Below are 24386 nucleotides of genomic sequence, written 5' to 3'. Positions count from 1 at the left end.
CCATGGTGTATATGTGCTACATTTTCTTAATCCAGTCTATCGTTGTTGGACATTTGGATTGGTTCCAAGTCTTTGCTATTGTGAATAGTGCTGCAATAAACATACGTTTGCATGTGAATTTTTGTATTTTTAGTAGAGACAGGGGTTCACCATTCTGGCCAGGATGGTCTCGATCTCTTGACCTCGTGATCCGCCTGCCTCGGCCTCCCAAAGTGCTGAGATTACAGGCGTGAGCCACCGTGCCCAGCCCGGTCCTTGTTTTTATCTAGATCATTATGGTCCACAAATACCTCCCCCATATCATAACCCTTTTTAAACTGGAAATGACGTAGACATTCAATGAGTACCTAAAATAATTTTAAGATTTTAAACTATACAGAAGTTTAACCTACACACATTTATCTCATTTACATGTACTCAGTTTATTCATTTTTAGCAGTTTATCTAGATTACTTGTGAGAATCAAGACAGTCAACAAAGCTAATCATCATTGCAAGTTATTTCCCTGTTAACCATTTTCATAGCTTGTGAATATCAGGTGTTCATCTAAGCAAGAGCCTTAAACACATGCGGATTCTTGCTGATAACTCAGAAAACTCAGTTGTTTCCATTAAACCAACAATATCAAATTAGTCTTGCTTATCAAAAAAATCATACGGACAAAGATCATTTTATTTTTGGCTGGGTTTACAGTCTTCTAACTTTCATGTAAAACCCTGACACCTTAAAGTACCTAGCAGAGGCGAATATAAAATGTATTTTATCAGAAGACTTAGACAAAAATGTATGCTGACACTTTTGAAGATATCTTTATTTTTATTTACTAATAATTTAAAAGCCAACTTATTTACCAAAGATTATTGAATTCCTGTGAACTTGAAAAGCATTTGGACTTTATACCCATTTATTTATAATTTTATTTGGTAGCATGTTAGAACATATAATACATGCACATATATAATATATTTAAACATGTATATACATACATACACAAAGATCTGATAATTTTACTTCAGAACTCTAGCCATGAGAAAATATAATAAATTTGTTATTTTTACAAAAGACAGTTGGACCCAAATTACTTTTGACAACATTGGGACCTGTTACGGCTAAGCTCTATTTTCCCCGATAGGTAATCCAAGGAAAGCTGTGGATCAAAATTTGGGGGAAAGCAGTTTCCATGGCAGTTTGATTTTTAAAAACCTCTTTTTCCCTTTTCGGTTTCAAATGAGTTTTATTGTTTACATTTTAACTAGAACTGGCTTAATTGTATAAGAAAAACAAAATCTCCAAATAACCTTGAATTAGTGTTACCATAAACAGTGAGTTTTATCTCAACACGGTGGCTTAATAACAGCAGATTCAAAGCATGTGGAAAAGGAAAGAGAGAAACAGAGAGCATATGAAGATACTATTTAACTCTATAGTTGCAGCTTAACCATTTGAGCTCTGAATTATTTTTTGTTGTTGTTATTTGCCCATCAGTTTTAGAATGTGCACAAGAATAGGTCATAATATGTGACCTGCTGGTGTCCTAGAAAACCTGGCATGCCTTTGACCTTCTGCAGGAGTTTTTACCCTTTCTCCCTTTCCTGCTCTCATGATTTCTCAGTAGCTACCCTTATTGCAACAACAGCACATTTATTATCTTTATCATATTTTAATATCTTAACTTCTTACAATAGGTGATTCAGTTTCTGCCAGTGTTTTCCCAGAGTCCACGGTGGCCTGTGAAGGTTGATCAGTCGGGCAACTCCACCCCACATGCATGTTGCCAACCACCCTAGGATTCTCTCTGCAGATGCGCCTTCCTAATTCATCCATCGGTTTCTCAGATACTGCTCATGACACCAATTGTAATGAGAAAAACCTGGAACTGTATTTAAAAAAAAACCTTACCCCAAACTGGGAGGGAGCAAAGAGATCAAGCACGTCTGGGACAAGTTCAGCTTGGCTAGCAGATGAGTTTATTAGGACTTATGCATGAAGCACTCCTGAATGGCAGCGGGACAGCTTTAGAGATCTGTGCCACCTCCCATCTCTAAGCTAATTTTCTGTCTCTTTACCTACTATGTGTGTGTGATGGGACCGTTTCCCTTAGTAGGTTCTCAGCTATTCTCCAGGATGTTTGGGTTCTCAGGGACACCTATTCCTCAGCTAGACACCATGGCCTTGGCTCACTGCCTGGCCTTCAGGGTTCAGGCAGTGGACATGTACCCTTAAATAACCTGGCAGGGGATCTGTCACACTACATAGGTAGTTTTTAACTTGTGGCCCCATTTTTGCCCTAAGGCAGCACCGGGTCTAGCCAAGACGAAAATCACTGAGGTTGGAGATGAAAACAAAAGCCTTTGGTTGAGATGGTAAAGGAGGCCCTCAAGAGTGGTGGAATCAGTGTATCCAGAAGGCAGTGCTGGAGTCGGCCTCATGAACTAGGGGGATTTTTCTCGGCATTGCCCTTTTTCATTTCGTCAAGTGTTTTATCCAGGTTTTGCGTGGCATAGTTCTGAACCAGATACATTCCAATCACATTGCCAAAGTAAATTCAAGCAGGAACTGGAGCATGATGTCGGCAGGGAGGATGGCGAAGGCAGGGAGGGCGCAAAAGGCGGCTGCAGCTCTTTGGGCTGGTCTGAGACTCTGCACTTTTTTTTTTTTTTTTTTTTTTTTTGAGACGGAGTCTCACTCTGTCTCCCAGGCTGGAGTTCAGTGGCGCAATCTTGGCTCATTGCAAACTCTGCCTCCCAGGTTTAAGCAATTCTCTGCCTCAGCCTCCCAAGTAGCTGGGATTACAGGCGTGTGCCACCACACCTGGCTAATTTTTGTATTTTTAGTAGAGACGGGGTTTCACCATCTTGGCCAGGCTGGTCTTGAACTCCTCACTTCATGATCCACCCACCTCGGCCTCCCAAAGTGCTAGGGTTACAGGCGTGAGCCACCACATCCAGCCTCTGCACTCTTTTATTGGCTTCCCTTCTTTCCTGTTTTACTCTTCCCAGTCACTTATTCCTGTTCCTTTGGATCCATTCCCAAATAAATCACCTACACACAAACTCCTGACTCAGGCTTTGCTTTCAGGAGGAAACCTGGGCTAAGACAGTCGACATAAGAGTGGTCCTAGAAGGCAGACCTGCAAGGAAGGGATTCACAGCCGTGATGGCTCTACTTTCTACAATGGAGTCATGGCCCTGATAGGAAACATATGGAACCCTGGAACAAAGAATGGGAACATTTGAGTAGATTAATGTGAGAATTTTGAATTCTTGGATTCTCCTAAACCTTCATGGCCAGCAGAAGCAGCTATCTTTCTCCTGCTATACGAGACAAGCCTCTCCTTGCCTGGAATCCTGCCAAGACTCCTCCTAAGGCAGGTGGCCCCAAAGATGATGCTTATTCTCCTCGATATCCCCTACCTCCCTTCATTGCCTGCAGACCAGTAACTAGGGTTAGGTCTCAGCACAGCCTAAGTGGAGAAATACAGTATTATAAGCAAATAGCATACACACTGAAAAAATTACAGGACCTATGTTGTGGCAGGAACAGGGACAATAGGGGTGTGAGGAGACGGTTGTAAGAATGTATCAATCCGGGGGCACTCTCATTATTCAGGGATTAACGTCCAATCAAGGATACATAAAACCATTTTCATACGCTTCTGAGATGCTTCTTTGAAACTTGGACACAATTACGACCTTCGGAAATGAAGTAGAGACGCCAGAACTTCCTTGGCAGAATACTGAAGGAGTCAGGAGGCTCAGAGGGATTAGCATGTTAGATTGTAGTTATTATGCAAGACCAGAGAACACACTAGAAGACTACATTCCCATGGGAAGTCCAGAGGCCACTCTTTTCACCGAGACAACACAACATGTAAAGGTGAGGAATTCTTAGTGTCAGGGGGGATGGTAGGACTCTGGAATTGCAGAGACCAGATGCGTAACAATCAACAGAGGCAGGGTAGATATAAAAATTACCGCAAAACGGCCGGGCACGGTGGCTCACGCCTGTAATCCCAGCACTTTGGGAGGCCAAGGCGGTCAGATCACGAGGTCAGGAGATCGAGACCATCCTGGCTAACATGGTGAAACCCCATCTCTACTAAAAATACAAAAAATTAGCCGGACGTGGTGGCAGGTGCCTGTAGTCCCAGCTACTTGGGAGGCTGAGGCAGGAGAATGGTGTGAACCCGGGAGGCGGAGCTTGCAGTGAATCGAGATTGCACCACTGCACTCCAACCTGGGCAACAGAGCGAGACTCCGTCTAAAATAATAATAATAATAATAATAATAATAATTACCACAAAACCAAAGTGACAGCTAAGTGCTTTGACCCATAGGGTCTATCTATGGCAATGGCTAATAGACCATAGTGTCCCTAGGAGTTAACTAAATTGGCAGATGTCTGAGTATTACTTGATTGTAACAACAGCAATCCCCAAAATCAAGAGCTCATGAGCAGAAGGCAGATGACAGCTGCCCTAATGGAAAATAGTATTTCCTCATAAATTTCCTTGATCTAGGCCAGTTCTCAGGCTCAGAGTCTACTGATTTAAGGAAAGGCCAAGACTTTTTATAGAAGAGCCCTCCAATGCTGCCAAAGCTATACAAGATAATTATTTCCCCAATCTTTCCACATGAGGGATCTGTGGCCTTTTATCATAGTAACTCTGGTCATGGGGAAGAAAAAGAACCAGGCTTTCAAAGGCTATTGGGTACAGAGTATGAGCTGGCATCAATGCTGGGGGGAAACACTATCATGGTCCCCCCATGACAGAGGCTTATGAAAGTCAGGTAAATGGAGTACTCTTGCAAACAGATCCAGAAGTCAGAAGATCCACACTGTACTAATTTCCTTATCCCTAAGTAAATAACTAGGACAGATGTTCCAGCAACTGGCAGTACCCTAACATTTACTCCCTATTTTATTAAGAGCCATTAAGGTAGGAAGGGCCAAATGAAAACCCCTGACACTTACCCTCACCTTTCTTACTGATTTATTAAATGAGAAGTAAAACCACATCCCGGGTGGTATTGCAGAGATTAATTTCAACATCAAACATTTTCTTGTCAATATCCTTCAGTCAGGAGGATGAAAAACTGTTTGCTTTTATGTGGGAATAATAGCAGGACATATTCACTCTCTTGCCTCTGGGCTATATTAGTTCTCCCCTCTGCACAACACAGTATCTAGCGACTTTGATTGTCTCAATATTCCATTGAACATCATGGTAGTCCACTGTATTGACGACCTAATGCTAATTTGACCTAGTAAGCAAGAAGAAGCAAGAACTCCAGATGTCCTAGTAAAGACACATGCATGCCAAAGGATAGCAGATAAAAATATGAAGATTCAGGGCGTTCATATTGTTCAACTTTTTCTTACCTTTTTGTTCTAGAATAAGTTAAATGGATGTAAAAGTAGACAAACTAGTAAAATGAATCCCTAGAACCACTATTCACAACCCATATTATTTCATCTATATCCCCACCAACTTCTTCTATCCCATATTATTTTGAAACAAATGGGTAAAGTTATCAGGGATCAGTAGTCATGCCAGGTTATCCCCTGTAAAGTAAAGACAAGTTGTTGAGCTCTCTATCCTCCAGCACTAAGGCATAGCGCCTGGTGGAGTATTCCTCTGACCCATCTATTGGGTGCCCCTGAAGGCTTTCAGTTTCGGGTGAAACCCAGAGCAGGAGAGAGCTGTACAGTGTGTCCAACTAGAGTACAAGCTTCTCTACCATTTGGTTCATATAATCCAGCAGATACAATGGGGCTAGAGGCATACATGATGAATAAGGCTGCAGGGCAGAGTCTCTGACATGCCCTAATAAAAGAGTTTCAGCACAGATCTCTAAAGTTCTGGAGCAAGGCCATGCAGCAGAGAGAGATTCGACTTTTGAAAAGCAGCCGTTTGGCCCCAATAAAAACCGAGAGCCTAGCAATGGGACATGAAGGGTCTATGCAACCAGAGATACCCATTGTAAGCCAGGTATTGTCAGAGTCTACCAAGTCATAAGATTAGGTAGGTTTAAGCCAGGCATGGTGGCTCACACCTGTAATCCCGGCTCTTTGGGAGGAAGCTGAGGCCAGAGAATTACTTGAGCCCAGGAGGCAACATGGCAAAACCCCATCTCTAAAAAATACAGAAAAAAAAATTAACTGGGTGTGGTGGTGTTTGCCTGTAGTCCCAGCAACCTGGGAGGCTGAAGTAGAAGGATTGCTTGAGCCTAGGGAGGTTGAGGCTGCAGTGAGCTGTGACTGTGCCACTGCACTCCAGCCTGGGTGACAGAGTGAGACTCTGTCTCAAAAAAAAAAACAAAACAAGGCAGACTTATCAGCAACCCATCATATAATAATAGAACAGGAATGGTAAATTCAGGATCAGGACTAAGCAGGTCAATAGGGTGCATGTAAGTCAACAAAAGGTGGCTCAGACTCCTATGACACCTACCTCAGCTATCGGCTATACCAACCCTTCTGTTTTAGCTCAGACCTACAGCCTTAGTGGGTAGTTCTCTAACCAACTGATGGAGGGGAAAATAGCCCTGACTCACAGATGGATTAGCTTTAGCCATTGATACTAGTTTAAAAAAAATATATATATATATATATATATAGTTCCTGTAACATAGCTCCATTTAGGGGGTAGCCCTAAACAACTTTGAGGGGACATTCCCCCAGTGGGCTAAGCTGTAAGCAGTATACTTGTTCATTCATTTTGTATGGAGGACAAAACAATTCCAGATAGAGGTTTACATACACTTGTGAGCAATGGCAAATAGTCGAGTGGTACCTGTTCAGCCCTCACTTATGTGCAATCTGGAAGTGCAAGCAGTTGACCAATGGAGACAGAACTAGGAAACAAATACCTCCTCATTCTATATGGCTCTTTAGAAGCCCCCAGTGGGATTAAACCTCAGTAACCCATAGCAATGGGGATTGAGACAAGGCTGAGGTGAGGAGAAAGAGCAAGGCACTTGTCTCTGGTGCAAATTTAAGGAGGCACCAAGAAATTCAGTAACCAAGATTAATTATATTTTAATGCAATATTTTTAAAAATAGAAATTAATGCAAATATCCATGATGAACACGGTATCAAAATTTTAAATAAAGACAGGCTCAGTATTGCTAATTTTCCCTTTATTCTTAGGCTCCACTAGGGCTCTACACAACACTGTTACTGATCTTGGTCATCGCCAATAACCATCTCAATTTCACAGTCTATGTTGACTTTACCTCCCTCTCTGTTCACTCTCCTCCCTAGTCCTTCACTTCTGTTTTATGGTATCACTACTCAGAATAAACGACCTTATGTATGTTCTTGTCTCCAACTTTGCTCTATTATGTGGGGTGGAGTAGGGAGATGAAACCCAAGCTAAGTAAGATAATGACCATAATATATCATTCGAAGAAGGACACTTGTGAAAGGGAGGCTCTATTAATAATTTCACTGGATTAATAGGCATAAATCAGAGCTGTCCTAGCACATCAGGATGTATAGTCTTATTACAGGTAGGAAACTGAGGTTCCAAGGGGGTGGGAAGTCCTCCTAAGAGGAGGGGTCAGACTGGAAGCTACACAAAAAGAGGCAGAAATGTCCCTCTGCCTCTTAATCGGGGCCTGGGGAAACAAACACACTTGTGCAAAATCTCCAGAGGTGAGCTCTTCACCCTGTCAATTTTATCTGCCTCGTGAACCCCAGGGCTCAGCCTCCAGGCCCGGGCTAGCTCACACAACAGCAGAGGGTCCTTAGGTCTGGGCACTGAGCCAAAAAAAGGGAGTCTGTGGTCCCTGCTTTGGTTACCCTGCCGGGACTGAGCGCCAAATCGGATCTCCTCCTCCTCTCTCCCTCCCTCCCTCCCTCCCTCTGTTCCTGGACTGGGCGCAGGCCCTTCAGCAAACAGAAAGCCTTCCAGTCGGAGAAAGCTCTGGCAGCCTGCCGCGATAAAGGGCCTTGGGGGCGTGAGGAGAGCAAGGGGCTCAAAATCAGAACCCAGCGTGACAACAGTGCCTCCATGACTGTGCTCCTGTAACGCGCAGGCTCCACGTCCTGGCGCCCGCCCGCCCATGGACCCGGCGGGGGCTTCCAGGCTGGGCTCAGCCATTCCGCCGGCGTGAGGGGGAGGAAACTCGCCTCCCGGGCACTCGGTTGTCTCCTCCCCCCGCCCCTCCCTCCGATCCGGGCCCATCTCTGACGTAGTGTGACCTTGCTCATCCCTTCCAGGCTGTGGGCCTGTTTTCCCTGTGCAAGATGAGGGTCCTGGCTGTCCTGAGGACGCTGTCCCGGCGCCGCCATGGGTGACCGAATTCAGCTCTGCTAGGATTGGTGGGAAACGAGCTCCCGGTCGGCGTGCGCCAGCCGCCTGAGCGAGGCGCCACAGGAGACGGCGCGCTCCTGTCGCTCTGCCGCCCCCAGAAGTTTCTCGGGAACCGACTCCACTGACTCGCCCCTCCGCGCCCCACGCGTGGCCGCCTAAGCTCAGCCTCCAGATTGGAGGAGACCGCGGAGGGAACCCTGCTGGGGTCTGGGCCCGGGGCGACGCGGCCCGAGCAGGTCGAGGGCCGACCCCTCCGAGACCTTGCTCTCCGGCCTCGGCTCCTCCCTTGCGCCCGCCCTCCCACGTGGGGCCCAGGTCTGGGAATCAGGGGGTGGCTGGGGACAACCGAGAACGAGCTTCTTCCCCGGCACGCGGGCGGAATGGCTGAGCCCAGCCTGGAAGCCCCCGTCAGGTCCTTGGGGGCGGGCTGGCGCCCGAAGCACGGGGCGGAGACAGCCAGGAGCCCAGCCCCCCGGGCTGGGCCGCTCTCCCGTTACCCGCCCAGGGCCAGGGATGGGTGTGTGGTCCCAAGTGTACAGTGGCATCAAGCTCGGCGCGGAGCTCCCAGGAACGCTCCAACGCCCTCAGCCTGTTTCCCAGGACCGGTCCCCGGCTGCGCGCCCCAATTTCCAACAGCCTGCCTGTCCCCCGGGAACGTTCTGACATCCTTGGGGAGCGCCCCAGCTACACGACACTGTCCCGAGAACGCTGTCATCACCCGTAGTTGCAAGTTTCGGAGCGGCAGTGGGAAGCATGCGGGACTACGATGAGGTGATCGCCTTCCTGGGCGAGTGGGGGCCCTTCCAGCGCCTCATCTTCTTCCTGCTCAGCGCCAGCATCATCCCCAATGGCTTCAATGGTATGTCAGTCGTGTTCCTGGCGGGGACCCCGGAGCACCGCTGCCGGGTGCCGGACGCCGCGAACCTGAGCAGCGCCTGGCGCAACCACAGTGTCCCGCTGCGGCTGCGGGACGGCCGCGAGGTGCCCCACAGCTGCCGCCGCTACCGGCTCGCCACCATCGCCAACTTCTCGACGCTCGGGCTGGAGCCGGGGCGCGACGTGGACCTGGAGCAGCTGGAGCAGGAGAGCTGCCTGGATGGCTGGGAGTTCAGCCAGGACGTCTACCTGTCCACCGTCGTGACCGAGGTGGGTGCCAGGCGGAGACCGGGGACCCGGGAGTGCCTGACCCTCCCTCTGCGTCAGCACCCCTTGAGACTCCCTGCGCACTGCCCGGGTCAGCGCTCCCCTCCCCCTCAAACCTGCTGTTCATACTTCCAGCAACGGGTGTGCACCCCAAGAAAGAATAGAAGTCACTCGAGGCACATTCCTGGGTCGTTTCTGTCCAATAAGGAGGTGATGGAGAAGGGAGTTTGTCACCAACTGTCTTTTCATTTCCGATTTTCACAACAAATGAAGTTTCCTAAGAACCTAGATGTTCAGCCTTGGGGGAAGCGCAGCCCCAGGCTACCCAGACGCACTGCCTGAGTCACCTTCCTGCCAGGCATGGGAGGAGGGGTGTGAGGGACCTTGTTACTGGGCAGGGCGGGGCCAAATCTTGTCTGTTCCCTAGCCACAGACTTCTGGAGGCATCAGGAGGTGTACTGCTGTACCACATACTTGTGAGGTTTGGGGTCCTTTCCTGAGGCCCCAGTTTCTCTAAGACAGCAGATGGCCTCCTGAGGCTCATTGGGTGCAGGGAAGCACAGAAGGCAAAAGCCCAGCTGGAAGCCCTGGCCCTCAGGGACCTCTCTGAGCACAGGGTCAGTTGGCAGTCAGGGGCTGTAGCCCCTCAGCATCCTGCGTGGTTAGTGGCAGGTTTTCTAAGTTCCAGGAATGAGGATGCACACACACTTCTCCCGTTTTTGCTGCTTCACGTCTGGTAAGGACCTGGGTCAGGATACACCTTTCTTCTGAGGAGAGCATCCTCATGGAGCCGTTGCCTGCTATTGGTCAGGCAGGTAGGATTTCCCTGCTGCTAGTCCCGCCTCTGCCTTGTGCGCCTCCCAAGAAAAACCTGAGTGGCCTCTGCTAGTCCCTTATCTCTTTCCCTCAGCACAGTATAGCAGTCATCAGACATTGTGTCTGGCCTTGTGCTGAGGTGTGGATATCTGGGGTGCGGAGCCTGCCCTCAGATGCCCATGGGGCACACTGGCTGTGTTACTGAGAAGGCTAACATTAACCCTGGTTAGCAATAGGCTTCTGGAACCCAAATTCAAGTCCTGCCTTGCTTGCTATGTGACCTGGCATAAATAAATCGCCCTCTCTGTGGGACGATAAGCAGAGGAAATACTCCAAGAAGGGGTGATATGATTTTAGCTGAATCTGAAAATGTAAGCAAGACCTGTCTAGGCAAGAATATGGGAAATTCAGGGAATGGAGTTCTCATATATCAGAGTGGCTGGAACTCAAGGGATGATAGATATGACAAATGAGACTAGAAATGGCCACAGGGGCTAGTTCATAGTGGCCTTCTATGTATACTGAGGAGCTGACTTTATTCGGAGGACAGTGAGAAAATGTAAGCATTCTAAGGCCAGGTTCGTGCTTTTGGAAAGAGCTCACTCTAGCTGCTATGATAAACAAGAAGACCAGTGAGGAAGTTTTGAAACTCTTCTCTGCAAGAGAATGGTGGCCAGCCAGGCGTGGTGGCTGTGGAATCTGTGGCACCTGTGGGAAGTGGGCTCAGCCCAGGGACTGCCTTCGGATCCCCCAGCATTGGCACCATACCTACCCTGGGCCCTAAGGTGGCCATCCTTCTCTGGCTTTGCTTCCCTAGCAGGGGCTCTAGTGCTTGCCCACTCCCTGCCCACAGCATGGCCTGGGAGCAGCTAAGACGGGGGGCCAGCTCATCCCGCGTCGATTCCTGGAAGTGTTATCAGTGCCTGTTGTGAAGGCTGGACCCAGGAGCGGCAGCCTTCCCTGGCAGCTGGGCTGACCTGTCTGCTTTTCCATTGCTCACTGGTTTTGTTCACTGTAGGGTGTGAGGGGTGGGTAGCTGCTGGCCTCCAAGTCCATAGCTACTCATGTTGTGCGCTGTTCACAGGGACCTCTAAGGATGTACATCATCACACATTCACACACATGCACCAGGATTTGCTTTTTTTGGCAGCTTTTCCCTTCCTGGCTTCCTTTTTGAGTGGTGGGAGTAAAATAAAAAGCAACTAGGGGCTGGGCGCAGTGGCTCACACCTGTAATCCCAGTACTTTGGGAGGCTGAGGTGGGCAGATTACTTGAGGTCAGGAGTTTGAGACCAGCCTGGCCAACATAGTGAAACCCCATCTCTACTAAAAATACAAAAATTAGCTGGGAGTGGTGGTGCACCCGTGTAGTCCCAGCTACTCGGGAGGCTGAGGCAGGAGAATCACTTGAACCTGGGAGGCAGAGGTTGCAGTGAGCTGAGATCGCACCACAGCACTCCAGCCTGGGTGACAGAGCTAGACTCTGTCTCAAAAAACAAACAAACAAACAAACAAAAAACCTGGGCTCTGGTGGTTGGGAGGAGGAGGGAAGGGAGCAAGTACCAGGGTGAGCAGGATGGATGGATGGCTCTCCCCAGAGGAGCAGTGGCACACAGAGTTCTGGAGTCAGACTCAGTAGAGGGCCAGTTTTGACTCCACTGCCAACCACCTGGCTGACTCCAGGCAGGTTACATCACTGATGAAGACCTCAGTTTCCTTGTCTATAAATCGGGATACAAGCAGATGAAAAGAGGCTCAACATCACTAATCGCCAGGGAAATGCAAATGAAAAGCATAAGGAGGTACCACTTTGTACCCTTAAAAATAGCTACTACAAAAAAAAAACAAAAAACACCCAGAAATCCACTTTGGGAGGCCAAGGCAGGAGGATTGCTTGAGGCCAGGAGTTCAAGACAGCACTGGGCAACATAGTAAGACCCCACCTCTACAAAAAAAATAAAAAATTAGCCAGGCATGAGGGCATGTGACTGTAGTTCCAGCTTCTCAGGAGGCTGGGGCAGGAGGATCACTTGAGCCCAAGAGTTTGAGGTTGCAGTGAGCTATGACCATATCTCTGCACTCCAGACTGGGTGACAGGGCAAGACCCCACCTCTTAAAAAGTGTTGTTGTTTTTTTTAAACACAGAAAATAACAAGTGTTAGTGAGGATGCAGAGAAATTGGAACCCTTGTTCATTCCTAGTGGGAGTGTAAAATGGTGCAGCCACTACGGAAAATAATATGGTGGTCCCTAAAAAAATTAAAAATAGAATTGCCATATGATCCAGCAATACCAATTCTGAATCTATGTCCAAAATAATTGAAACAGGGTTTCAAAGAGATATTTGTACACCATGTCTATGGTAGCATTATTCACAATAGTCAGAAGGTGAAAGCAACCCAAGTGTCCTTCCACAGACAAATGGATAAACATAATGTGGTATATGCGTACAATGGACAATTATTCAGCTTTAAAAAGGAAGGAAATTCTGACACATGCTACAACGTGGATGAACCTTGAGGAGACTATGCTTAGTGAAATAAGCCAGTCACAAGACAAATTATTGTCTGATTTCGCTTCAGGAGTAGTCACACTCACAGAAACAGAAAGTAAATGGTGGTTGCCAGGGACTGGAAGAAGGAAGGAGTAGGGAGTCGTTGTTTCATGGGTATAGAGTTTCCGTTTTGTAAGATGAAAATAGTGTTGGAGATTGATTGCACAACAGTGTGAACGCTTCTGAACTGTACACTTAAAAATGGCTAAGATGGTAAACTGTATATTATGTGTACTTTATCTCAGTTTTCAAAATGGGGATAATAAGGGAAGCCACCTTATCTGAGTTGTTGGGAGGACTCAGTGAGATAATGCCCCATGCCCCATCTGGTGGTGGCCAGCACAGAGTGTGGCACCAGTAAAGAGTGTGGCACCAGCAAAGAGTGTGGCACCAGCAAATGGGCTTCCTAGGTGGGTGGTGAGGAGTGGTAAAAGCAGGACCTCAGCACCTTCTTTGCCTTCTCCACTGGCTGGGCACAGTGGGCATGGTGGGAGCTGTTCTAAAGTCCAGGTTGTGGCCTGTGTAATAAGTGATGGGACTTGCTGGCGGCTGAGCCCCTCTCCCCACAGTGGCAGTTCCAAGGCTCAGAGAACAGAACACAAGTCCAAACCCATACTGACTTGGCCAGTGCCAGTGGACAGGCCCAAGCCCAGGGCCCCTGAGCAGGTTCTCTGCATCCCAGTTGGCACAACACAGGTAGTGGGACTGTCCTCAGATTGTGTCTTTGCCTTACACTGCCGTGCCAGGATCTCCCAATGGGCATATCCTTGGGGACAGACAAGTCTGCCTGAACTGCCCCCCATCACCTCTTCACAGGAGGACAGGGTTAGCCAGGAACCAAGGATGGCATGCTGTGCTGTAGAAATGCCTTTCATAGTATGCCAGGAGGTAGCAATAAGGTGTCTGAGTTGGGATTCGCATGAGTGCATTCGTCTGTGTGTGTACATGTATATAAGGTAGTTTCCTTCTTCAGGGGTTGATTGTGAGGTCCAAGTTTTTCATCCTATGCAGTTACTAAGAGTCAAATTATTTTTCGTTTTTTTTTTTTTTTTTTTTTTTTTTTTTGAGATGGAGTTTCATTCTTTGTTCTTGTTGCCCAGGGTGGAGGAGTGCAATGGCGCCATCTCGGCTCACTGCAACCTCTGCCTCCTGGGTTCAAGCGATTCTCCTGCCTCAGCCTCCCGAGTAGCTGGGATTACAGGGGCCTGCTACCACGCCCGGCTAGTTTTTTGTTTGTTTGTTTGTTTGTTTTTTATATTTTTAGTAGATACAGGGTTTCACCATGTTGGCCAGGCTGGTCTCCAACTCCTGACCTAAGGTGATCCACCCGCCTCAACTTCCCAAAGTGTTGGGATTACAGGCATGAGCCACCGCGCCTAGCCATTATTTTTTAACTTTATTTTGAAATAACTTTTGATTTAGAGAGAAGTTTGAAAATAGTACAGAGATTTCACATATACCCTTCATCTAGCTTTCTCCGATGTTAACAATTTAAATACGCATTTTGCATTTATCCAAACCAGGAAATTAACATTGGTTACAATAGCAATAACTGAACTACAGACTTTGTTTGAATTTCACCAGTTTTTCTACTACTGCCCTTTTTCTATTGTAGGATACCATCCAAAATCCCATGTTGTATTTAGTTGTCATGCCTCAGACTCCAATCTGTGACTGTTCCTTAGTCTTTCCTTATCTTTCATGATCTTGACATTTTTATGAGTATTTTGATGAATCCTCCTCAGTTTGGGTTGGCATGATTTTTCTCACAATTAGATTGCGTTATGCACTTTTTGGTAATGATACCATAGAAGTGATGCATTCTCTGGGCATCATACCAGTGGGTACATGATGCTGATGTGTCTTATTACTGGTGATGTTAACCTTGATCATTTGTCAAGTTGGTGTCTGCAGAATTTCTCTGCTGTAAAGGTAGTATTTTTTCCTCTGTCACTAATAAATATCTTAAGGGAGATTCTTCGAGATTATACAAAATCCTGTGTCTCCTCAAATTTCTATCCACTGATTTTAGCATTCATCACTAGGCCTTGACTGAAACAACAATTACTGCAGTTTGCCTAGTGATGATTTTGCATTTTCTGATTCCTTCAACATTTATTAATTGGAATTCTTCTGAGAAGAGCTTCCCCTCCACATCTATTTATTAATGTATGCAATTGTTAACTTATACCAGTACAGGTTCATACATACTTATTTTATTTCATCAGTTATAAACTAACGCTATCCATCTTTATTTTGTTGCCCCAGTTATTCTAGCTCAAACCAAGTTATTTTTCACTTTAAGGATAGAGAATGTAGATATCCAGGGCCTTTATCTGTCTCTGCAGTCAGGGCTAGAGAAGTCTGTGTTTACCCCTGCAGGAGGAGTGCCAGTCACAGCTCGTTGCTAAGTTTTCCATCAGGCAGCAGTTGAGCAGGAATGCGAGCAGGGACTGGTGGGACCTGGGCTGGGACTGAAGCTTCTGTTGGGGAAGGAAGCGCCCCAAGCAACCCAGAGTGTCTGATGCTGGGGTCGTCATCCCTGAGACCTACTGCAGGGGTCAGATCTCAGTCTCCATGGGCATGGCCCTTCATATATAGCCCTCAGGGCCAAGACCTCAGAGAGAAGAGGCCCTGCGTGTGAGGAAAGCCAGCAGCCTCCTGCCCTGAGGCTAAAGGAGCAGGAAGGGCAACAAATGCCCTGCTCTGGAGAGGGCCTAAGTTCATCTGCAGGGCCGCAGGGCAAGCAGCGGAGGCAATCCTGGCTCGTGGCCAGGGGCTAAGCATGGGCCGGCCTTTGCCTCAGGCATGTCCTCTTCTCCCATGGAGCATCATTAGGGTCTTGACCTTCCCATCAGTCCATGGGCTGGGAAAACTGAGGCAGTCACCTCTAAGCTGGATACCACTTCTGCCAGGTCTTGTGCTCCAGAGGCCCTGGGGGAACCTTGTGTATTAAGGACCAGCCTTCTTTGCAGGCCACCCGTGATCTAAGACAGGGCTGCTGCCACACCGTAGATCCTCCTGTCCTCTTCTGCAGCTGGGCTGCCTCCTCTAGGAACCCATGAGTGGAGATGCTGGTAGCCCACTGGTAGTGGAGCTGATGGAGCCTCCAGCAAAGGGCCTGGACCTCTGGTGGCACTAGCCTTGTGCTTTCCTGGGAACTGGGGTCAGGGCCTGAACAGCAGTAGGACTTACTGATTCCCCACCCATAGCCCAGAGGCGAGCCAGCTTATGTGGCGAAGGATAGGGCCTCTTCCCCTGCTAACAGGGAACTTCTGGGAGGCATGGAGAGCAGCAAGCAAGGGAATAATGAAACAGACTAACCCTCACGTGCGGCTGCCACTATGTGGGACTTCACATAGCGGCTCTCAAGGATGCACCTCCCCTGGGGTCTGGGTAGGCCTCGACAAAAGGGGAAAACCTTCCGTGATAGGCAGGTTTGTAAAGTTTCTTTCTATCAGGCCTGCAGGCTGCCCTGGGACATTGCTCACGGGTGTGGAGACTGTCAAGATAGCCTGAATATTAACCAAGTTGATCATCCAACTCCATACTCGGACCTGCCCTCTGGCAGATTCCAAAGGGGATAAGGTGTGGGGGCCTCTGGCTCCAGCCAGCCTGGCGAGACTTCTATTTCCAGTCAATGCTTCAGAAAGTAGATCTTGCCAGAGGGCAGACAGGGGAGACTCAGGGGCTTCCCCTTGCTCTGGCCTGAATGTGCTTCCCTGTTTATCAGCTGCCTTACCCCAAACTGTTTGCCTCTCTGCTGTGTTCCTCTGACAACAGCCACCAGGATCTCAGAATATGCTTTTGTTCAGAGGCTGCTTCACCTGCACCTCCTGCCAAGTTTCTGGATAAACAGACTTTGTCCATCCCTCTTGGTGGGCGGCAGAACTCTCAGACAGAGTCCAAGGTGGCATTTTGACAAAAACAAGACTGACAGGACTGGTCAGGGGGAGCTGCAGGTACCTTGGGCCTCTAGAAGGACTGTAATTCCTCCCTTATGGCAGGCGGCATTCAATTTAGGTGTAAGGCTAATACAGGTCTGCCTTGTTTTCTAAAGCTGTGTTGTGGTTTTGTGCATGTCTCTGGAGTCCAAAAGAAAGGCAAGGATCCCCATTTGGAATGAAGAAGGTGTGGAGAGAATGGACATTCTGGGGAAAGGCTGGAATGACCCACGTGCTCTAGCAAGAAGCACAGACAGTCCAAGCCTGGTGGCTCCTGCTCAGCGTTTGCAAGACTGGAGGGCAGGTTCAGGCGGCAACTTCCAGAGCTTCCCCTCAGTGCTTGGTGACTGGCACAGACACAATGCCATTTGCTCATGTTCCCCTAATACAGACTGGTATCCACCACAGAGCTGTGGTGGATCCATTGTCAGGATGCAAGGGGCACAGCCAGGTCCCCGAGTGACCCTTCTGCTTCCCACAGCCCCTCCACTCCCATCCCTATCTTCCCACTCACACTCACTGGGTTTTCTGCTTTGGTTTAGCCTCCAATGATCACAGAACTCGTCAGTGAGGCTTTTCCATCTGTGGTAGCTTTTCTAATATAAAGAAAGATACTGAGAACATTTTAAGGTTTAGCAGCCTTCTGGCTTAGTTATTTGTAAATGAAAATATGAGTAGAAGAATTAAACAGACAAAAAGATAACCCACAAAATGGGAGAAAATATTGGCAAATCAAATATCTGATAAAGGATTTGTATCTAGAATATAAAAAGAACTCTTACAACTCAGCAATAAAAAGACAACCTGATTTAAAAATGGATAAAACCATTTGCCCATTTTGGAGAATAGACGTTTTGCCAAAGAAATACAAATCAATTAGCACATGAAAAGATTCTCAGACTTCGAAGATAGCAGTGTGAGGAGCGCCAGCGCCATAGACCAGCTCCTCAGTGAAACAGCAATAACTGGTGAAAATACACACACACACACACACACACACACACACTTAGAGTCTCTGGAAGTTGTCCTAAGGGCATATATTTATTCAAGAAAGTCGACTATATCTTGGCAAGAACAGTGGAAGTCTATGATATTTGAGTCAAAACTCCTCCAGCCCTCCCTTTCCCCTTCCTCCCAGCACAAGAAAAATAGAAGTTCCACTCTAGGTGGGTATGGCCAAGAAAATAGACTTCTCTCTCTCCTCAGCTTCCAAGGAAGGGCTACAGCAGCCCACCAAGAGGGACAACCAATGCCCATCCCCCACCCATCCCTGTATTCTCTTAGCTCCAAACCACAGAAGCTAACATCCTCGTGAGTGCAACCAGGGGATCATAGGTTCCCATCCTCCACCCACCGCCTTTCATATAGTAGAGACTCTACTCCAGGTGCCACAAGTTGAGAATATTAGAGCCTTGATTGCCCTTATCCCAGCTCATTCATACGGCAGAGGTTCCACACCAAGCTCCCACTTCCACTTAGGGTCTGACTCATAAAGGAGGGGTGTCATTCTGAGATAAATGGGCCACTTTCCCTACCTACCTCTCTACAACAGGAGCTCAGATATTTTGTCCAGGGGGGAGAGATAATCCAAAAGAACAGAGTTCTAAAGCTGTCCCCACAGGAACGAACTTTATTTGAAATAGAGTGTGTGAAAGGACAGCCAAAGATTGCTCTCAAGAACAATGGAGAATTTAGTGGTAAGCAACTAAAAGGATTCTGGTAACTCCATTAGAGCAACAAATGAACCCGTAATGCAGCTAGTTTACCAGGAAAAAAACAGAAAACAAACAAAACAAGAAAGAGACAGCTAAGAGCAGCCCTTTTGGAATCAAAACAAACCTTACAGATTTGCCTCAAAAACTACCACTGCAAAGGGGCTTGACGTCAATTGGATTAGACTGTGGGACAATATATGCCCCCAGGGCATTATTGAAATGAATAAGCTAGCAATTAGTGAGGTTAACAGCAGGGTGTGATACCAGCAGAGACAGACAGCTTAATAGAAAGATCAGGCTGGCGTGGTGGCTCGTGCCTGTAATCCTAGCACTTTGGGAGGCCAAGGCGGGTGGATCACCTGAGGCCGGGAGTTTGAGACCAGCCTGGCTAATGTGGGGAAACCCCATCTCTACTAAAAATACAAAAATTAGCTGGGCGTGGTGGCAGGTCCCTGTAATCCCAGCTACTCGGGAGGCTGAGGCAGGAGAATTGCTGGAACCCAGGAGGTGGAGGTTGCAGTGAACCGAGATCATGCCACTGTACTCTAGCTTGGGCAACAGAGTGAGACTTCATCTCAGAAAAAAAGAAGAAGAAGAAGAAAGATCAGGGAAATGGGGGTGGAAGAATGTGACGGTACCTAATTTCTACAATATATTATCTAAAAATGTCCAGTTTTTAACAAAAAATTATGAGATATGCAGAGAAACAGAAAAATATGACCTATACATGGGGGGAAAATGTGGGCAACAGTAACTGCCTGAGAGGGCCCACATGTCAGATTTTAACAGACTTTAAAGCAGCCATTATAAATATGTTCAAAGAATGAAAGGAAGTCATGCTTTTAAAAGTATGATGACAATATTGCATCAAATAGAGAATAGCAATAAAGAGAGAAAAATTACATTTATATTTTTAAAAGCTGAGCCAGACATGGTGGCATGTGCCTATAGTCCCAGTTACTCAGGAGGCTGAGGTAGGAGGATTGCTTAAGCCCAGGAGTTCAACCCCAGCCTGGGCAACAGAAAGAGACCTTGTCTCTTAAACAAACAAACAAAACAACTGAATAGAAATTCTAGAGTAAAAATATACAATAATTGAAATTTAAAAGTAACTCAAGGGCCTTAACAGAAGATTTGAATAGGCAAAAGAAAGAATCAGCAAACTTGAAGATAGAGGATTGGAAATTATGCAATCCAAAGAACAGAGAGGAAAAAGGGAATAAAGAAAATGTATAGAGTCTCAGAGAAATGGGGAACACCATTAAACATAGCAATATATGCATAATGGAAATACTAGGAGAGGAGAAAGAGAGAAAAGGGCAGAAAGAATGCTCAAAGAAATAATGACTGAAAACTTCCCAAATTTGGTGGAAAACATTAATCTACACATTTCAGAAGCTCAACAAACTCCAAATAGAATAATCACAAAGAGATCCATACCCTGATACATCATGGTAAAACTGCTTAAACAAAAAAAAAAAGACAAAAACCAAGAGAAAATTTTGAAAGCAGCAAATATATGACTAGGTACATACAAGAGAACTCCAATAAGATGAACGTTTGACTTTTCATCAGAAACCATAAAGGACAGAAGGCAGTGGAGTGGCATATTCTAAGTGCTCAAGGAAAAAGAAACTGTCAACCAAGAATCATGCATCCAACAAAACTGTCTTTCAAAAATGAGATAAAGAAATTCAAAAACACACAAAACTTGAGAGAATTGTTTCTAGCAGTGATGTCTTACAAGAAATATTAAAGGAGGCACTTCAGAAATAAATTTAACCAAAAATTTGCAAAATATATACTTTAAGAACTATAAAATGTCATTGAAAGAAATTCCAGAAGCCCTTAAAAAGTGGAAAAGCTTCCCATGTTCTGTTCATGGAGCAGAAGACTTATTGTTATTATGGCAGTGCTCTCCAAACTGATCAATAGATTTGATGCAAAAGATGTTCAACATTAGTTATTAGAGAAATGCAATCAAAACCACAGTGAGATACCTCTTTACACCCACTACAATGACTAAAATTAAAGACACACAATAACAAGTACTGGTAGGAATGTGGAGGAATTGAAACCCTGATTCATTGCTGTTGGGATTGTAAAATGGTATAGCCACTTTGGAAAGCAGATTAAGGAGTTCTGCAAAAGGTTAAGTATATACTTACCATATGACCCAACAATTTCACTACTATGTGTATGACCCAACAATTTCACTACTATATATATACCCCAAAGAAATGAAAACATGTACACACAAAATGTTGTACATGAATGTTCACAGCAGCATTATTCATAGTAGCCAAAAAGTGGAAACAACCCAAATACTTATCAACTGATGAACAGATCATTAAAAATGTGGTAGACCTAAACCGTGAAATAAATAAATAAATATATATATATATATATATATATATATATAGTTGTAGTTGTTGTTGTTGTTGTTGTTGTTGTTGTTGAGATGGAGTCTCACTTTGTTGCCCAGGCTGGAGTGCAGTGGTGCGATCTCAGCTCACTGCAACCTCCACCTCCCGGGCTCAAGCAACTCTCCTGCCTCAGCCTCCCAAGTAGCTGGGATTATAGGCACATGCCACCGTGCCCAGCTAATTTTTGCATTTTTAGTAGATACAGGGTTTCACCATGTTACCCAGGCTGGTCTTGAACTCCTGACCTCAGGTGACGCACCCGCCTCAGCCTCCCAAAGTGCTGGGATTACACGTGTGACCCACCGCACCCAGCCCAAACCATGGAATATTATTAAACCATAAAAACTAATGAAGTGCTGATACACTGCACAATGACATGGATGGACTTAGAAAAGGAGCTAAGTATAAGAAGCCAGTCACAAAAGACTATATATTGTATGATTCCATTTATATGAAATGTCCAGAATAGGCAAATTCATAGAGACAGAAAGTAGATTTGTGGTTTCCAGGGGCTAGAGGAAGTAGAGAATGAGGAGTGACTGCTAACAGGTATGGGTTTTCTTTCAAGGGTGATGAAAATTCTAAAATCAGATCATTGCTGATGGTTGCCCAAGTCTGTGAATATACTGAAAATGACTGAATTGTATACTTTAAAAGAGTAAATGTTATGGTGTATAAATCATATCTCAGTAAAATTGTTACAAAAAAGTAATTAACTAGCCAGGTTTGTTTTTGTTTTTCTTTGTTTGTTTTTTCAGATGGTCAAGGAATTCCCAGCTTTAAGTCACAATCAAGTGACAAAGATAGAACTGGGGTGGATGTGTAGTCCATTATTAACTACTACTTCTTACTTTTCTCTCCAATAAAGGATAACTATGAGAGGATACTATAGAAATCAATCTTTTATTCTTAAAAGGACCATTGCTAATTTTTCACTCACAGTCATCTCTGGGATTGAATTCCATTTATCAAATCCCTTTTATAAGAGCTTTTCTAGCTTTTAGTAATGGGCTGGAATAATTTTTATTTCTTAGAATTTCTTTCTCTTAGTCAGATTTAAGTGTAACCTGCTTTGCTTATTCATCCATGTGTTCCAAGTCATGATTTTGCTCAGGACAAATAAAATGCTCTACTAGTATGAGCCTGGTAGAAAGGGAACTACCATTTAATGAGGCCTGTAATGTGTCACCACTGACATTTCCCATGCAATGCACACAACAAACGCAGGAGCAGGTATTATTGTCATCGTTTTGAAGGTGAAGCAGCAGGCTAATAGAGGTGAGTGGATTGCACAACATCACACATCCCGAGAGAGCCTGTGTTCTTTGCTGAACACCAGGCTACCTTCCAGCGTTCTCAGTTCCGTGCAGGTCAGACGGGGTTCACTTATCTTTATGGTCCTTTATGGCTCTGGTAAAAACTAAAACTGCCAGACTTTGGCTACTTGGAGTGTTAGTTCAAGGCTGAGGGTGATTTTCCAAGTGCAATGTGTGATACTCCTCAGCCCAAGAACCACATTTTCCAGGGTGATTTTCTATGACTCCTAATTAATTGTTCAATATTCATTCAACAATTTGTTAAGCACCCACTATGTGCCTAGCACTGTGCAAACACTAGTCATCTAAAATATGATCAAACGGATTATTCAGGTTTTAGAACTCTGTCCTTCTGCTGGAGGATGGTGAGGAGAGGGTGCCTCTTTCCTCTTTAGCCAAAGAGCAAGGGTGAAGTGGCCCAGAAGAGGGCCCACCCCACCCAGGGCTGCTGGCATCATGCATGCACATGTGCACATCTGGCCTGTAAAGTATGCTTGACCTTGAGCTTTGTGAGGGCAGGGACCATGTCTTTCTTGTGCCCCACACAGAGCCTGGCCTGGAGCAGGTAGGTGCTCAATGTCAGTTGAATCAGTGATTAAGCAATTTTTTTTTTTTTTTTTTTTTTTACCCGTTCGCTAGGAGAACTTGAGCTGGTTGCTTTATTGCTCTGTGCCTTCACTTCCTCATTTGTAAAACGAGGATAAAAAGAGTACCCATCTCACATGGCAACCCTGAGATCCCCTGAGATAATACATGGCACTCAGTGAGCACTCCACACACTGTTACTGTCTTTCCCATTACTCCCTTTACTATAGGGAGGCATGGCATGGGAGGTGGCACATCCTTCTATGCCAAGAGTGACCTCCCATCCCCTACTACCTTGTCACCTGGATTTTTGTTTCTTAAATTAGAGCTGAAGGCCATGTGGCCCAACTAAATGGAGCTCACTCTGCTCTGTTGTGAGAACCTTGGTCTGGGACCCTGCTGATGGGGCAGACATAGTAACCCCGGGAGGCCCCATCAGAGGGGCAGGGAGAGGGGAGGTAAGCTATGTTTCAGAAATGTTAGGGTTTGACTTGAAAGCACAGCCCCATAGCAATGCCAGCCAGCTCCTCACCAGGACATCTGCCATTAGCCTCTGAGCTGGTCATGTGTATGTATGTGTGTGTGCATGTATGTACAAACATGTGCAGGGACCCACAGGGACAGGTCTGTCCCATCAAGGAAAACACTGTCTCCCACTGGGCCCGCCATGTCACTGTTAACCATAGGGAGGTTTTGTGGCCCTGGCCAGTGGAGACCTAAGACATATCCCTCAAACCTGAAGGGCCCAGGGGCAGGCAGGGCCTGGTTTCCTAAGAAAAGCCCTTTCTAAAGGGCCCCTCTTAGGACTGGCAGCTGATTTACTGGACTGTAGCCCTTCGCTCCAGGTAGAACTTCATCTGCCAATCCTGTGTCCTAATACCAGGCCCCTCATAGCTTTCCAAAAAGACACTTTCGGCACCATAACTCCCCAAAGGAGAGCCCAGCCTTAGAGTCAACCATGGGCAGCCATGCAGTCTAGCTGCCTTCCACTGCTGGTTGTAAGCAGGGTCTCCAAAGGCAGATAGCACCCCTCATGGGCTTGGGGCAAACGGCCAATGCGTGTGCATGGCTCTTCCTGTGCTGCTTGATGCTGACAGGGCTTCTTGGGCCCCTCTTCAGGGAGGGAATGGGACCGAAAGCCATTGATGCAGAGCCTACAGGAAGGAGAATGATGGGAGTTGACCCTCACCTTACCCCCCCTTCCCAGTGTCCCCATTCACAACTCCTGCATCTGCTTCATTTCCTGGAGACCAGGTTTGACCCCCTACCAGGGCCAGCTTCATGGGCATGCAACTGTGCAGTCACACAGAGCGCCACACTTGGTTTCAATGCTTTGCCATTGCTGTATTGAAATTCTTAATAATTTTTGACCAAGGAGTTCTGCATTTTCAGTTTGCCCTGGACCTTGCAAATTAAGTAGCCAGTTCCCAGTCCTACCCTTTGCTCATGCAATGCCTGGCTCCACATCTAACAACCTTCCTTTCCTTTCTATCTCTAAATCCTATCTATCCTGCCCTAAGGCAAAGTCCAGACAGAAAAATATTTGACAGACTACAAAGGAGAGCACA

The 24386-nt window shown here is 46.4% G+C and overlaps 1 protein-coding gene across 3 annotated transcripts in view; it reads left to right on the top strand.

The window, feature by feature from the left end:
- Positions 1-8579: 8579 nt before the first annotated feature.
- SLC22A4 (solute carrier family 22 member 4) overlaps positions 8580-24386 on the top strand; it is a 50291-nt gene continuing 34484 nt past the window's right edge. For all 3 annotated transcript variants that reach the window (XM_058440520.1, XM_032156482.2, XM_032156481.2), the window contains exon 1: positions 8580-9467. In XM_058440520.1, the coding sequence (XP_058296503.1) occupies positions 9075-9467 (393 nt within the window). In that variant the 5' untranslated portion in view covers positions 8580-9074. The remainder of the gene's footprint in view (positions 9468-24386) is intronic.

Source organism: Hylobates moloch, unplaced genomic scaffold (genome assembly GCF_009828535.3).
Source record: "Hylobates moloch isolate HMO894 unplaced genomic scaffold, HMol_V3 SCAFFOLD_6, whole genome shotgun sequence".
Lineage (NCBI taxonomy): Eukaryota > Metazoa > Chordata > Mammalia > Primates > Hylobatidae > Hylobates > Hylobates moloch.
Note: the sequence above shows the minus strand (reverse complement) of the source record. Positions and strands in the feature narration are given on the sequence as shown.